The following is a 14,420-nucleotide window of genomic DNA, read 5'->3' as shown; positions in this document are numbered from 1 at the left end:
AGAGTCAGATACAATTGAGCAACTGAACTGAACTGTTGGTGTCCCACTGAATCCTGGCATCACTTCATAACCAGGTTCCCTCTTGAAGGCCAGCTTCATTCTGGGGGCCACTGTTCACCCCTCCTGGCTGGCAAATCGGTCTCTAAAGTAAACCGATGAGTTTGAGCAAGCTTTGGGAGTTAGTGATAGACCGGGAAGCCTGGCATGCTGCAGTCCATGGGGTTGTAGAGAGTTGGATACGACTAAGCAACTGACCAACAACAAGCGCAGCCACCTGCCTGACCACCAACAAGGAGGCCTGCTTTGACCCAGTGCTCCAGGGCAGTGTTTCAGCAAGGGAGAAGAGCCTCTCCTCCATCCTCTCTGCTTCCATCCTTACACAGCCACAGAATTGGAGGATGCTGTCCACAGTGGGGGACACGGCAACGTCTGATACTGTGCTGAGGCTGGGAGTGGGGAAGACAGAGGGGAGACAGGCCGTGTCACCCTCTTTGCCAACCCTTAGCCTCACTTTTCCTGCCAGACACTGAGCTAGAAAACGTCACTCAAACATATAAGGAAATTCAAACAAGCCAAAAGAAGAAATCATAGCACATTGCGGGGTGGGGAGGCGGGAGGGAGGGAGGGGACGAGTACAGCGGCCAGGTTACCAGTCACCCTCTTGTGTTCCTACAAAGGCTTCATTTGTTTGGCCAGTTTTGCCTCCCAGATTCCCATAAAACACATGGTCCAACCTGTTACCTAACAAAGCCAGTGCCACTCGGCCCTTCCCGCCCTCTAATGAGAATGCTGGCCTGGGAGTAAAGTGCAGATCCACCCCCCCCCCCACCCAAGCCACATTCCACGCACGGCCTGAGCCGCCAGGAGAAGTGGGGACCCTCTCACTGGGAGCTGCTGAAGAGTGGACGCACAGCAGCACCGACGGGTGAAATGAAGGTTCTAATCTCTTCCCTCCTCCTGTTGCTGCCACTAATGCTGACGTCCGTGGTCTCCAGCAGCTCACACACAGGTAAAAAAAAAAAAAAAAATCCACTTTCTATGAAAGATAAAAAGGGGGGAGAAACGTGGCAAAACAAAAAAGAGCATGACCGCACACACGGTGAAATGTAGCCCCTGCAGGCTACGGGGATTAGCGGTGAGTTAGCCTGTCTGGGTGGCTGTTTCTTCATCTGCAAAAAAATGAATGAACTGAACGTAAACCCTAAGAGCGTCATGAAGTTAAAGGAGCCCGTGTGTATGGAGTGTCTGCAAGGGTAGCTGGCGGGAGAGGACCTTACCTCTCCCCGAGTCCCTGTTCGGGGGTATTGAGTGTCCTGGGGGCTGAGCCTGGAGGCCATGCAGAGAGGGTGTTGAAGGCAAGTGTGCGTCCAGTCAGTCAGTCATCCTCGATTATATTCTTCCTAGTACACCAGACATGCCCCAATAATCCTTAATGCTATTTCATGGTAAGGTGATAAGCCAGAAAATCACATCACCAGGTAGTACCCGTGTGTGAAGCTGTGACCACACCGAGCTGTTGAGGCAGTCCGAGAGCCGGTTGGAAAAGAATTTCCAGACACAGAGCATTACAGAAGGGAGTGAGCTTATTAAGAACAAAGAGCAGAGATAACGTGGGCCCTGCAAGCACAGCAGGCTGGCAACTCCTGACAGGCCAGGGAGAGTCGACAGTGTTCGTGGGTTAATAGCCAATTTTTATAGCCTCGAGACAAAGACAATTCCTGCTGGAAGGCTGGCGTTAGGGGACTGGTTGGGGCTTTATAGGGTGTTTACTGGAGTGGGCATCTTTGACTAATTTGGAGTCAGGAAGCCTGTTAGTGATGACCATGGGCTTTTGGCAACGGTTACGTGTGTGTGTGTCCCGTCACTTCAGCCACGTCCGACTCTTTGTGACCTATGGACTGTAGCCCGCCAGGTTCCTCTGTCCATGGGACTCTCCAGGCAACAGTTACAAAGGGGCTCAGTCAGCTTTGGAGGAGACCTTGGTTCTCAGCTCTGCTTCTGTGTTCTTGGTACAAGGCCTCACACCTGTGGCCTGGGGGGCAACACTGCACACAGGCCCTGTTTGAACAGCTCACCTTTATGAAGCAGATCCTGGGTTAGGAGCTCCAAATCCACCCCACTGTTCCCTACAGCCGGAGTGGCCCAGCCCTTAGCAGAACAACTGTGCAGAAGGGACCCCCTCTCCACCTATGTTCCGACTCTAAGTGACCATCTCCCCAAGCGCTACTTTGAGGTGAAGGAGCTTTGTTACATACTCAGCATCGAGTGGGTCCTAAAATCAGGAGTCTACCCTCCTGCACCCATTTCCAGCATCTTCTCCTTTATAGAGTTCTCTGGAAGCCGCTGGGACCCATGGCCCAGCGGGGGAGGCCCTAGACTAGCATTCTGGGAGGGAAGCCTTTTCCACCGCTGTGATGGGCCCCCAGGCTGGAGACCTCAGCCTGGACTCCAAGCTCCAGTCACAGCCGCCTTTCCCGGCCATCCCCCTCCCACACCCCACGCTAACAAGGGCCCGTGTTCCTCTCAGCTGGAATCTCAGAACCTCGGCTGCTCCCCAGCTGCTCTTGTGTCTTCCTACCAGCTTGGTTCTGCTCCCACAGCCGCCCTGATGCAACCCAGAGGCAGACGTGAGCCCTCTCCCCCTGCACAAGCTCGGCCCCGACTGGACTCTCTGCGCGGTCCACGTTCCACCTTGAGATGAGTGTCGGTGCGTCTCCTACCCCAACACCTGCCCTTCTGTGCTGTAACCTCGCCACTGGCACAGCCTGGTGTCTTGTTTCCATGTCCCTCTCGTGACCCGGCAAAGTGTTCAGTAAATATATCTAAGTGGAAGAATAAATCCTCAGGTTTCTAAGTTCAAAATGTTCCCCTTAGGAGACGGGACACCTTGGTTTCATAGCAGCTCTGTTGACATTAGAGATTAATAATTCTTCTTGCAAGGGGGGCAGGGCGCCCTGTTCTGTTCTTCGTAACCTGTTTAGCAACATCCAAGTGGCCTCTACCCTCTGGAAGCCAACAGCGGCCTCTTCCCGCCCCCACCCCATTAATACAGCCAAAAATATCTCCAGACGTGGCCAAACATCCCCTGGAGGGGAAGACTCACTCCCCAGGGGAGCCCCTGTTTTACCAATAATTCTCAAACACGGTGACACGTTTAGACTCACCCAGACCTTTAGACTCAGGCTTGAATTCAGGGGATCGACCGTGATCCAAATCTTGGCTCCATCTCTCCACTCACTTTGTAACCCTGGGGTGTGTGTGTGTGTGTGCGTGTTCAGTCATGTCCGACTGTTTGTGACCCCCATGGACTACAGCCCATCAGGTTCTTCTGTCCATGGGATTCTCTAGGCAAGAATACTGGAGTGGATTGCCATTTCCTTCCTTCTCCAGGGGATCTTCCCCACTCAGGGATCAAACCCACGTCTCCTGCGTGGCTGGTGGATTCTTTGACCACTGCACCACCTGGGAAGCCTCTTGGAACCCTGGACAAGAAGCTTAACTTTTTTAAGCTTCATTTTAAAATGAGTAAAATACCACTTAGCATGTACAACTCTTGCGAAGAGTAAATGATGGATAATGTGAACCTAGTAAGCGTTCAATAAATCGAGTGAGTGAAATTTCATTCTCAAGTAGCTACAAAGGCATAAGGGCAATGAGATGGGGAAAAGCTCACTGGGGCCCCGGGGGGTACAATTACAGGCTCAATTCCCATTTCCCAGGCAAGGGTAGTTGCAATGTTGGACCAAGTCTGGTGAGCAGAAATAACACTACACAATCCTCCTGCCCAGAAATCTCCAAATAAAATTTGATCTTGCTTTATCTCTTAAAATAACCACACACCTGCTTAATATGCTTTTCATGGGGAAGTGGGGGAAAATAAGTAACTGAGAAGCAATGACAATGTTGAGAAATAAATTACTTACAATAACAGAGTAATTCCTTATAAGATGCCCTATTAATTGTAAAATTACTTATGATAAATAGCTCCCATGCCATTAGGTCATGTAGGTTCGAAGACAGAATAATAGGCTAAGAGCCTTGGACCTAGGTTTTAGCTCCAGATGACTCACCATTAACTCTGTGAACTTGGGGATTGCATCAGCTCTCTCTGGGCCTCAGTTTTCTCACCTCAAAATAAAAGAGATGGTGATTCACTTAATTAGTGCAGTGTTATAACAACAGCTGGGTAATGATATCAAGAAACACAAAACGGAAATAAGAGAGCATCAGGTAACAAGATAGACCTGAATGCAGACAAAAGGAGAAATGGATTTGTTCCACAGGGACAGAGGTAAATACTATCCTCTTATATTAATGGTTGAACTGGGACTATGGATTCAAATACAAGCAAACACAGAGGTCAGGTGAAGTTCCTGACTGGTTTATGGAATAATCTGCTCTTTGCTCTTATTTCTTGAGTCAGGAGGATTACAACGCATGCAGGGCAGGGACCTTAATGGGGAGGTTGTCAGGTCTTGATCAACACCCCGACCTTTTGTCCTCTCTTCTCTCCAGAAGCTGTACTTTCTCTGCCTACCTCCAGCTAAGCTTTTCTCTAGGCCAGATTTTACACTTCAGTTCCTCATCCATGGAAAATACTCCTCTCTTGAAGTACCCTAGATCCCTGAGTAAAAAGGAAGAGCAATGGCGCTGCGCTGACCCAGAGGCACAGTGATCAGGAACCAAGTCTCTTGGCGCCTTCCCTTTCCAGTGCCTGGAAGTGACCCGTTTCCTTCCCACAGGGGTTGCCAGAGGCCAGAGGGACCACCGCCAGGCTTCTGGGAGGTGGCTCCGAGAAGGAGGCCAAGAATGTGAGTGCCAAGGTCAGTAAGTAACACAATATTGACGAGAGTGCACCATCGAGATCCCCACCTGCTCCCCTGAATCCCTCTGAGAGCAGAGCAGATATTACCTGAGCTGCCCTTGCCCCCTGCCCTCTCCCCCAGCCCGCCACTCATTTCTTCCTGAGTCTCATGTAAGAGCCAGACTCCTCCAGGGTCCAGGGGAGCTGGCGGAAGGTCTGGCTGGCCCTCTCTCCCTTACCGTTTTCCCCGACAACCCAGGGCTGCCTTCCAAGAGGTTCCTGGACCCCATCCTCAGCCTAATTTTACTCACAGGCAAGACTGAAACAGAGAGGAAAAATGGCTTAGTCGAAGTAAAGCAGCCACTGAAAGGCAGTCACCCCTTATTCCTCATTTTTTTAAATTTATGTTTAATTGGAGGATCATTGCTTTACAATCTTGTGTTGGTTTCCGCTGCACAACAACGTGTATCAGGCCTATGTATACGTATGTCCCCTCCCTCTCGAACCTCCCTCCCACTCATTGCTCATTTTTTTGGTCTCCTTAATGACACTCTGATGCTTCCTCCAAACCTGCCACCAAATTCTTGCCCTTGAAAGTGAAACACGCTCAGTCGTGTCTGGCTCTTTGTGACTCCATGGACTGTACAGTCCAGAGAATTCCCCAGGCCAGAATACTGGAGTGGGTAGCCTTTCCCTTCTCCAGCGGATCTTCCCAACCCAGGAATTGAACCAGGGTCTCCTGCATTGCAGGTGGATTCTTTACCAACTGAGCTATCAGGGAAGCCCATTCTTGTCCATACAGGTCAGCAAAACAACTCAGAGACCCTGGTGGTCATATGACTGTTCTGGGTTGACCCTTTCCCACTGCAGTACGAAAAACAACTGGGGGGCAAGGAAGATGGCAAGTCAAGTCCTGTCCCTCAAACATATGATCCTTCCTAAGCAGCAACCCCCTTATTTCAGATTGGTTCCTGAGAGGCCCTAGAACACCCATCACAGCTCCCAGGCTGACAAAGAAGCCGTGTCCCTGTGATCGTTTCAAGGGCAGGATGAAGAAAACCAGTAAGTTGTCAAAGAATGACCCTCCTTAAACCAGAGGTGCTCTGTGGAATCAACTAGGGATGAGAATGAAAGTGTCAGTCACTCAGTCATGTCTGACTCTTCTCGGCCCCACGGACTGTAGCCCTCTAGGCTTCTCTGTCCTTGGGACTTGCCAGGCAAGAATCCTGGAGTGGGTTGTCATTTCCTTCTCCAGGGGTTCTTCTTGACCCAGGGATCAAACCTGGGTCTCCTGTATTGCAGGTGGATTCTTTACCATCTGAGCCAGCAGGGAAGCCCCAGCTAGGGATGAAGCAGGGGTTAAGAGACAAAGAGAAATGAGATGAAGATCAGGATTAGCATGCATCTCAGCTCATCCCACTCAAGGTCAACGTGTGGGGAAACAGGAAGAGCAGGAAAAGCAAAACACAACTCCCCTAATACTAGAGACGGCTCGCCAAAGCCTCCGATGATAGAATGCCATTGCTTATCAAAGTGGAGGGAGATGGGGCTGTTGGCGAGCTGGTCACTGGTCTCTGATGATGACGCCGGTGTCGGTGTCAAACAATGAGATTCCTCCCTAGTCTAGGCATAATTAAATGTCATATAAAAAGTATACTAGCAAGTGTTAAACTGATGGATATTGTGGCATTATTATGATATTACATGATCAAGAATGGGATGATCCCTGGAGAAAGAAATGGCGATTCACTCCAGCATTCTTGCCTGGGAAATCCCACAGATAGAGGAGTCTGGCGGGCTATGGGGTGGCAAAGAGACGCCACTTAGCAACTAAACAACAACAACAATTAGTTTACATACAAAAGGTATGGAAAACTATGCCGCAAACTAGTAACAACAGTTTGCTCACCAGAATCAGCAGTGGAAGCAGGGGTTGGGGCATCCTTTATCTCCTTACTGTAGATATTTTTTCATTTAAATTTTCCCCCACAGGATGAGTCTCACTTGTAACATTTTAAAAGCTCTCATAAAAAATTAAAGTCTAAGAATGTTTTTAACTGCAGTGTCTCCCTTTCCTCTTCACCCTAGGACACCGAAGACATCACAGGAAGTCAGACAAGCACTCCAGAGCCTGCCAGCAGTTTCTCACACGATGTCTGCTAGAAAGCTTTGTTCTGCCCTTATAGGCGCTCTGAGACCCCACCCTCCCGATGAAATATTCTCAGTCAACAAAGCCGTGAGTGCACCTAGAAGACGCTCCTCTCCCATCTCGCGTTCCCCCGTTCCTGTCCGCACTCCCTAAATCATCCCCAAAGCATTTCCCCTGAGATGATTGCCCCCTCCAGTGCCTTCGTCACTTGTCAGTCTTTTCCTGGGGCTGCCCCTTCACACAGCCTTAAGCTTACTTACCTGAAAGAAACCAAGAATCTCTGAGTACCTAGCCGGTCCTCCCCGACTGTAAACACAAGCAGGAAAACAGCAAACAAAATCAATAAATATACTTAAATGTAATAGATCAAAATCATTTTCAAATGGGGTCTCGAAATGCACATTCAATCCAGACGACCCACTTTACTCTGTTCATTCCAAACCGTTCCCAGATTGTATACACACCTCTATCCACGACCACCTTCAGTCTCTCTCCACTGCCTAAATTTTTACTCTTTCACTCATCCAACAAACCTTCCTGAGCTAAGAGCTAGGTAGGGCCAAGAAAGCAGTGAAAGCAATGGATCAGACATTGTCTTACTAACGATAATACAAGTTTAAAAAGAACCTGGCACCATTTCCTAGCACATAAAATGCCTCCCCAGTATTTATGATTGTCACCACCACCATCATCACGAATGGTCACTGGACTCTGTGGGTTTCCAGGCAACCACAGCAGACACACGTGCAGAGGCAGGGCTCAAGGAGAGTGCTCGCTCACTCAGTCACGACGGACTCTTTGCAACATTATAGGCAATGGCACCCCACTGCAGTACTTTTGCCTGGAAAATCCCATGGACGGAGGAGCCTGGTAGGCTGCAGTCCATGGGGTCGCTAAGAGTCAGACATGACTGGGCGACTTCGCTTTCACTTTTCACTTTCATGCATTGGAGAAGGAAATGGCAACCCACTCCGGTGTTCTTGCCTGGAGAATCCCAGGGACGGGGGAGCCTGGTGGGCTGCCGTCTATGGGGTCACACAGGGTCAGACACGACTGAAGTCACTTAGCAGTAGCAGCAAGACTATAACATGCTGGGCTCTGCTGTCCATGGGATTCTCCAGGCAAGAACACAGGAGTGGATTGCCATGCCCTCCTCCAGGGGATCTTCCCGAAGCAGGGAATTGAACCAGCATCTCCTGTGTCTCCTGCAGTGCAGGTGGATTCTTTACCACTGAGCCACCTGGGAGAGACAGTGTGGAAGGTCTCAAATGCCACTGAAAAGGGCTTTCCGGCTGTAAAAATGGGAAGATGTCTTTTTTCTTTTTTAACATGGGAATAAAATGATCAGAAAAATAATATAAGGAAATTAAAGTGGGAACCATCAGGAAGAATAAATAAAGAGAGGAAAGTTACAACGGGGTAGATCCCGCTTCCCTCTCTGACCCTCTCCTCAAACATCAGAAGGGGAAGTAAGAAAAGGAACACTTGAGACTTCCCTAGAGGTCCAGTGGTCAAGACGCCACATTCCTGATGCAGGGGGCCCCAAGTTCGGTACCTGGTCAGGGAACTAGATCCTACATGCTGCAACTGAGAGTTTGCATGCCGAAGCTAAAGATCCTGCCGACAGGAAGATGCCAACAGGAAGATCCCACGTGCTACAGCTAAGACCCGGTGCAGCCAAGTGAATTTTTTTTTTTTTTTTAAACGAGAAAGAAAAGGAACATTCCTCCAGAGTCTAGCTTCTGTCATCTGGATCAAACAGAGGACTCAGCTGGGATGCTGCCTTCATGAGAAGAAATATTTTATCTGAGTGGGGAGTGGAATGGGGCCTCTTCAAGACATAACCCTCTGGTGGGAGGGTGATGGACACCCAGCTTCCTTCTGTCCCCACCCTTCCTCCTACAGCAAGAGACACAAGTGCTTCACTTGGCACAGGAGCGGGGAGCCAGCGGTGCTCAGCCCACTTGCCGACCGCCTCCAAAAGGAAGACCAGGGATGCCAGGTGGAAGGAGTGGAACCCAATATGGTGGGAGAGCCACCATGAGCAGCCCACGAGGGATCTGTGACAAAGGAGGTCTGTGGGGACCCAGAGGGATGAAGCCAGGGAGATCAGTACCTCCCACGAGGGCTTCCCTGGTGCTCAGGGGTAAAGAATTCGCTTGCCAATGCAGGAGACACAGGTTCCATCCCTGGTCCGGGAAGATCCCACATGCTGCAAAGCAGCTAAACCCGTGTATCACCACTACCAAGCCTGTGCTCCAGAGCCTAGGAGCCGCAATTCGTGAGCCCACGTGCTGCAACTACTGAAGCTCGAGCGCCCCAGAGCCCGTGCTCCTCAACAAGAGAAGCCACCGCAACTAGAGAGCAGCCCCTGCTCACCACAGCTAGAGAAAAACCCACGCGGCAGCGAAGACTCAGCACAGCCAAAAATACGTAAATAAAATTATTAATATATATATATATCTCCCTTGAGGAAAAAAACAGCACAGCAGAGCCAGGTTCTAAGTTGGTATTTAAGCCTGTTAGAGATTCATGCATTGGAGAAGGAAATGGCAACCCACTCCAGTGTTCTTGCCTGGAGAATTCCAGGGATGGGGGAGCCTAGTGGGCTGTCGTCTTTGGGGTCGCACAGAGTCGGACACGACTGAAGCCACTTAGCAGCAGCAGCAGCAGCAGCAGCAGCAGCAGCAGCAGCAGAGAATCAAAGCCACATCAGACAACTAAACCCAGCTGGAGCCTGCACCAGAAAAAATATCCAGACCAGCCAGCATCTGAGGATCAGCAGGGACCCGGTAGACAGGGATCCAGTAGCCCACTGCACAGCAAAGACCCTCCTCACTCAGCAGGAGCCCCTTGCCCATCACCAAGCTGAAGCCCAGCAGGAACCTCAAGCACAGCAAAAATCCACTCTGCATCAGGAGTTTCGTCCGCCGCAGGCCTCTGCCCCACAGACATCATCTCCCATCCAAAGGGTGCCCTTTAGTAAACAGGAAGCTGCCTCACAGCACAGACCTGAGCCAGGAAAAGAATCTAGAACTCAACAGAACCCAGAACTGAGACAGGGATCCGGAGCCCAGTCAGAACCTGGTCCTATAGAGCCTCTTGTAGCCCCACAAGAAGCCGGATCAACCACCTCTGGCCCAGCCTAGACCTCAACCCCAAAATGGACCACCAGCCCAGACTAAACCTATGTCCTGAGAAATATGGTGAGAGTCGGACCCTGGCTCAGCACACAGCTCCAGCCCAGGGAGCCAAAGGCCAGCCGAGGTCTTTACCATGGAGATTTCTAGCAAAACCAAACCAGGGCTTCCCTGCTGGACCAGTGGTTAAGAAGCCACCTGCCAATGTGGGAGGTTTGATCCCTGGTCTGCGAAGATCCCATCTGTCGAGGAGCAACTGAGCCTGTGTACCTCAACTAACGAATCTGTGCTCTAGAGCCCAGAAGCCACAGCTACTGAAGTCCGTGCGCCCTGGGGCCCGTGCCCTGCAACAAGAGAAGCTGCTATGATGACAGACCCTCGCACTGCAACTCGAGAGTAACACAGCTCTCTGCAACTAGGGTAGAGCCTGCATAGCAATGAAGACCTGGCACAATAATAGATAAATTAATTAATTAAATTATACATATATAGACCCAACCTACCACCACGCAGAAACCCACTTCAGAGCAGAAGACATTTCTTGAATGGGTAATAGAGTTTGGTGCAGATTTGGATGTGGGGTTTACTTTAGAGACCGATTTGCCAGCCAGGAGGGATGAACAGTGGCCCCCAGAATGAAGCTGGCCTTCAAGGGGCAACCTGGTTATGAAGTGATGCCAGGATTCAGTGGGATACCAACAGTTCAGTTCAGTTGCTCAATCGTGTCTGACTCTCTGCAGCCCCACAGACTGCAGCACGCCAGGCTTGCCTGTCCATCACCAACTCCCGAAGCTTGCTCAAACTCATGTCTATCAAGTCAGTGATATCATCCAACCATCTCATCCTCTGTCATCCCCTTCTCCTCCTGCCTTCAATCTTTCCCAGGGTCTTTTCCAATGAGTCAGTTCTTCGCATCAGGTGGCCAAAGTATTGGAGTTTCAGCTTCGGCATCAGTCCTTCCAATGAATATTCAGGACTGATTTCCTTTAGGATGGACTGGTTGGATCTCCTTGCAGTCCAAGGGACTCTCAAGAGTCTTTTCCAACACCACAGTTCAAAAGCATCAATTCTTTAGCACTCAGCTTTCTTTATAGTCCAACTCTCACATCCATACATGACTACTGGAAGAACCACAGCTTTGACTAGATGGACGCTTACTGGCAAAGTAATGCCTCTGTTTTTTAATATGCTGTCCCTTGGACTGCAAAGAGATCCAACCAGTCCATCCTAAAGGAAATCGGTTCTGAATATTCATTGGAAGAACTGATGCTGAAGCTGAAACTCCAATACTTTGGCCACCTGATGCGAAGAACTGACTCATTTGAAAAGACCCTGATGCTGGGAAAGATTGAAGGCGGGAAGAAAAGGGGACAACAGAGAATGAGACGGTTGGATGGCATCACCAACTCAATGGACATGAGTTTGAGTAAATTCCAGGAGCTGGCAATGGACAGGGAGGCCTGGCGTGCTGCAGTCCATGGGGTCGCAAAGAATCAGACACAACTGAGCAACTGAACTGAACTGAACTGAGGTTGGTCATAGCTTTTCTTCCAAGGAACAAGCGTTTTTTAATTTCATGGCTGCAGTCACCATCTGCAGTGATTTTGGAGCCCCCCAAAATAGTCTCTCACTGTTTCCCTTGTTTCCACATCTATTTGCCATGAAGTGATTGGACTGGATGCCATAATCTTAGTTTTCTGAATGTTGAGTTTTAAGCCAACTTTTTCACTCTCTTCTTTCACTTTCATCAAGAGGCTCTTTAGTACTTCTTCCCTTTCTGCCATGAGGGTGGTGTCTCACCAACACCCAGGAAGAAAACCAGCAGCCAGAATCGCAGACAATACCGGTACACAGGTGAGTTGAGCTTGGAGGAAGGGAGAGGGGGAGGGGCTCCAGGGATGGCCACTCCTTCAGTCAAGAAGAAATGAGACCTGCCAGAACGTCAGGTGAGCTGAGGTCACCGTCCAGCTGTCCAGACACAGAGCCAGAGCCCCCTCTGATGGAGGAGGGAGCCGAGGCCTGGAAGACAGGGAGCCTGTAGGGACTGGGCAGTGGGGGCTGCCGGCATGCCAGGATCCCCAGCCAGCTTTGGACTCCTTGCCCTGTTCCAGGCCACCTCCCCACGGGGACACGGGGGAATCAAACAGAAACTAAGAAAGGCTGTGGGCGAGGGCAGGTGCTCATCCCCCAGGCCTAGAACTCTGAGCACCGCTGGGGGCAAGTGCCTCGCTGACCGGGCGGGTTTCCACACAGGCCAAGCCGGACACCGGGCAGGGGCAGCCTTTCAGTTCTCCAGGGTGCCCAGTGGGCAGGAGGATACTCGTCCTGGGGAGTCCCAGTCCTTCCAGGCCCGTGGCCACATGGGGTATGATCTCAGGAAGTCAGTTAGGGGAACGGAACTGCCTTGGCCACTGGGGCCCTGGCCTGAGAAAGGGCCCAAGATGGGTCCAAGAGCCATAGCCACCACCATGGTGGCTAAAAGGCAAAGCCAAGGGTGAACGGGCGGGGTTGGGGAGCGGCCCTGATGGTATGTACCTTAGACACCCTACGAGAAGCCGGGCAGAGTGCACTGACCCACCGCCACGAGAAGTGGGGAGCCCGTGGACTGGCTCACGGGGTGTGTGCGGGCATTGAGAGAAGGGGGTGACGTGCCAACAAAGTGTCACACCCAGCACAGAGACTATTGGATCTTGGGAGGAGAGTCCAGAACATGAGTGTCCCGAACCAGGGTTCCCGCTCTGGCTCCGGACTCGCTGCATGACCCTGGGCGACTCCTGCCCTCGGTGTTTCCAACGTGGGAAACGGTTCAAGCGCGATTTTCCTGTCTCTGACACTCTTGAGACAGTAATGGGGGAGAGGTTTAGAAGCTCTGGCCCAAAGAGGAAGTTAAGCAGTGAGTCAGGGAAAGGTAGGAGGAAGGGGCATGCCTGGAGGAGGGGTGAAATACAGCTTCAAGCAGTCCTGTTCCAGCATTCTTCACTCAATCTGCTTATCTATGCATGATCAGTCCACCAACCTGTTTCCTGACTCCTACTCTTAGGACAAGGGGCTGTGGGTCGACTTGGGACCTTCACTTGGGCTTCCCTGGTAACCCAGACAGTAAAGAATCTGCCTGCAGTGTAGAAGACCCAAGTTCAATCCCTGGGTCGGGAAGATCCCCTGTAGAAGGGCATGGCAACCCACGCCAGTATTCTTGCCTGGAGAATCCCATGGACAGAGGAGCCTGGCAGGCCACAGTCCATGAGGTCAAAAAGAGTTGGATATGACTGAGAGATTAACACTTTCACTTTTAACCTTTACTTGGGAGAAAGGAGAGCTGCCACCTGGGTTCCCTAGGTTGTAACGTTATTTACAAGTCTCAGAAGGCTGGAGAAACTGACAGACAAGACATCCTGCCAGCCTCAGGCCCACATGAATCCTTGCTGGATTAGGAGTGTCGACCCAAGTGAAGACCTATGGGAATTTCCTCTGCAGGAGAGAAGCTGACTTAGCCCTTGGGCCCAGAGACCCCAAACTCATCACCGTCCCTGCCATAGACATCATCAGTAGCCAAGGGGAGAAGTGCAGCTGGCTCCAGACGCACACAGGAAGGCTCAGAGCTCAGACGGGGGCCCAAGGGCATTCCTTGTCACACTGCAGGACACAGCTTCACAGACAGGACTGAGTGCCCAGAGGCAAGACAATGATCAGGAAATGGGCCTTGGAGCCCTGATGCCTTAGGCTGTGAGGGTTGGTACACTGGACAGAGGCTTCCTCCCTCCCTGCCTCAACTTTCCGAGCTATAAAATGGGCATAATGACAGGAGTGCCTATCACTGGGCAATTGTGAGGTCTGGAGAGTGTAGGAGGGTGTTTGGTGCTACAAGCCCTCAGGAGGGTGGAAGTGCTCCTTACTGTCACCCCAGCTAGACTGTGAGTTCCCTGAGAGCTGGCCGTGTCCACTTTGTCTACCCTACAATTGCAGAGTCTGGTATGCCAGGCACACAGGCATTCAAACATTCATTTGCTTAATCAGGGAAGGCATGCACGAACTGTAACTGTGTCCTGGAAACTCCAGGAGCCTGCACAGCCCCAGACAGACATCAGGATCAAAGCAAAGGATTAGAGTGACCCACGTGATGTCTCGGGGACAGTCTGAGTGACAGACTCACTCAGAGTATGCTGTGAGGGCTGAGATGGAAGAGTGGTGGACAGATTGTCTCAGAGGGGTTGGCACTGCAGGGAGTGGGGAGGGGTATCAAATGCAGGAATGGTGTCCTGAGAGGCGGGGTGACAGGACCTCCCGTCCCAGCACCCCGGGTCCTGATCTGGGGTTGACGGTGAACCTG

At 51.1% G+C, this 14,420-nt stretch overlaps 1 protein-coding gene across 1 annotated transcript; it reads left to right on the top strand.

The window, feature by feature from the left end:
- The first annotated feature begins 746 nt into the window (after positions 1-746).
- LOC101106871 (C-X-C motif chemokine 17) lies at positions 747-7,315 on the top strand. The gene is made up of 4 exons (XM_004015297.5): positions 747-1,009; positions 4,743-4,823; positions 5,768-5,866; positions 6,893-7,315. The coding sequence occupies exons 1-4, from the start codon at positions 931-933 to the stop codon at positions 6,988-6,990; spliced, it is 357 nt and encodes a 118-aa protein (XP_004015346.1). The 5' UTR covers positions 747-930; the 3' UTR covers positions 6,991-7,315.
- Positions 7,316-14,420: the final 7,105 nt, after the last annotated feature.

The sequence above is a fragment of the Ovis aries genome, chromosome 14 (assembly GCF_016772045.2).
Source record: "Ovis aries strain OAR_USU_Benz2616 breed Rambouillet chromosome 14, ARS-UI_Ramb_v3.0, whole genome shotgun sequence".
NCBI classification, from domain to species: Eukaryota; Metazoa; Chordata; class Mammalia; order Artiodactyla; family Bovidae; genus Ovis; species Ovis aries.
Note: the sequence above shows the minus strand (reverse complement) of the source record. Positions and strands in the feature narration are given on the sequence as shown.

Excerpts from the sequence above, each read along its gene's own strand:
- LOC101106871 (XM_004015297.5), top strand. The coding sequence starts at position 931 with ATGAAGGTTCTAATCTCTTCCCTCCTCCTGTTGCTGCCACTAATGCTG. Across the intron at positions 4,824-5,767 it reads CCAAGAATGTGAGTGCCAAG|ATTGGTTCCTGAGAGGCCCT; the intron begins GTCAGTAAGTAA and ends CCCTTATTTCAG. Across the intron at positions 5,867-6,892 it reads GGGCAGGATGAAGAAAACCA|GACACCGAAGACATCACAGG; the intron begins GTAAGTTGTCAA and ends TCTTCACCCTAG.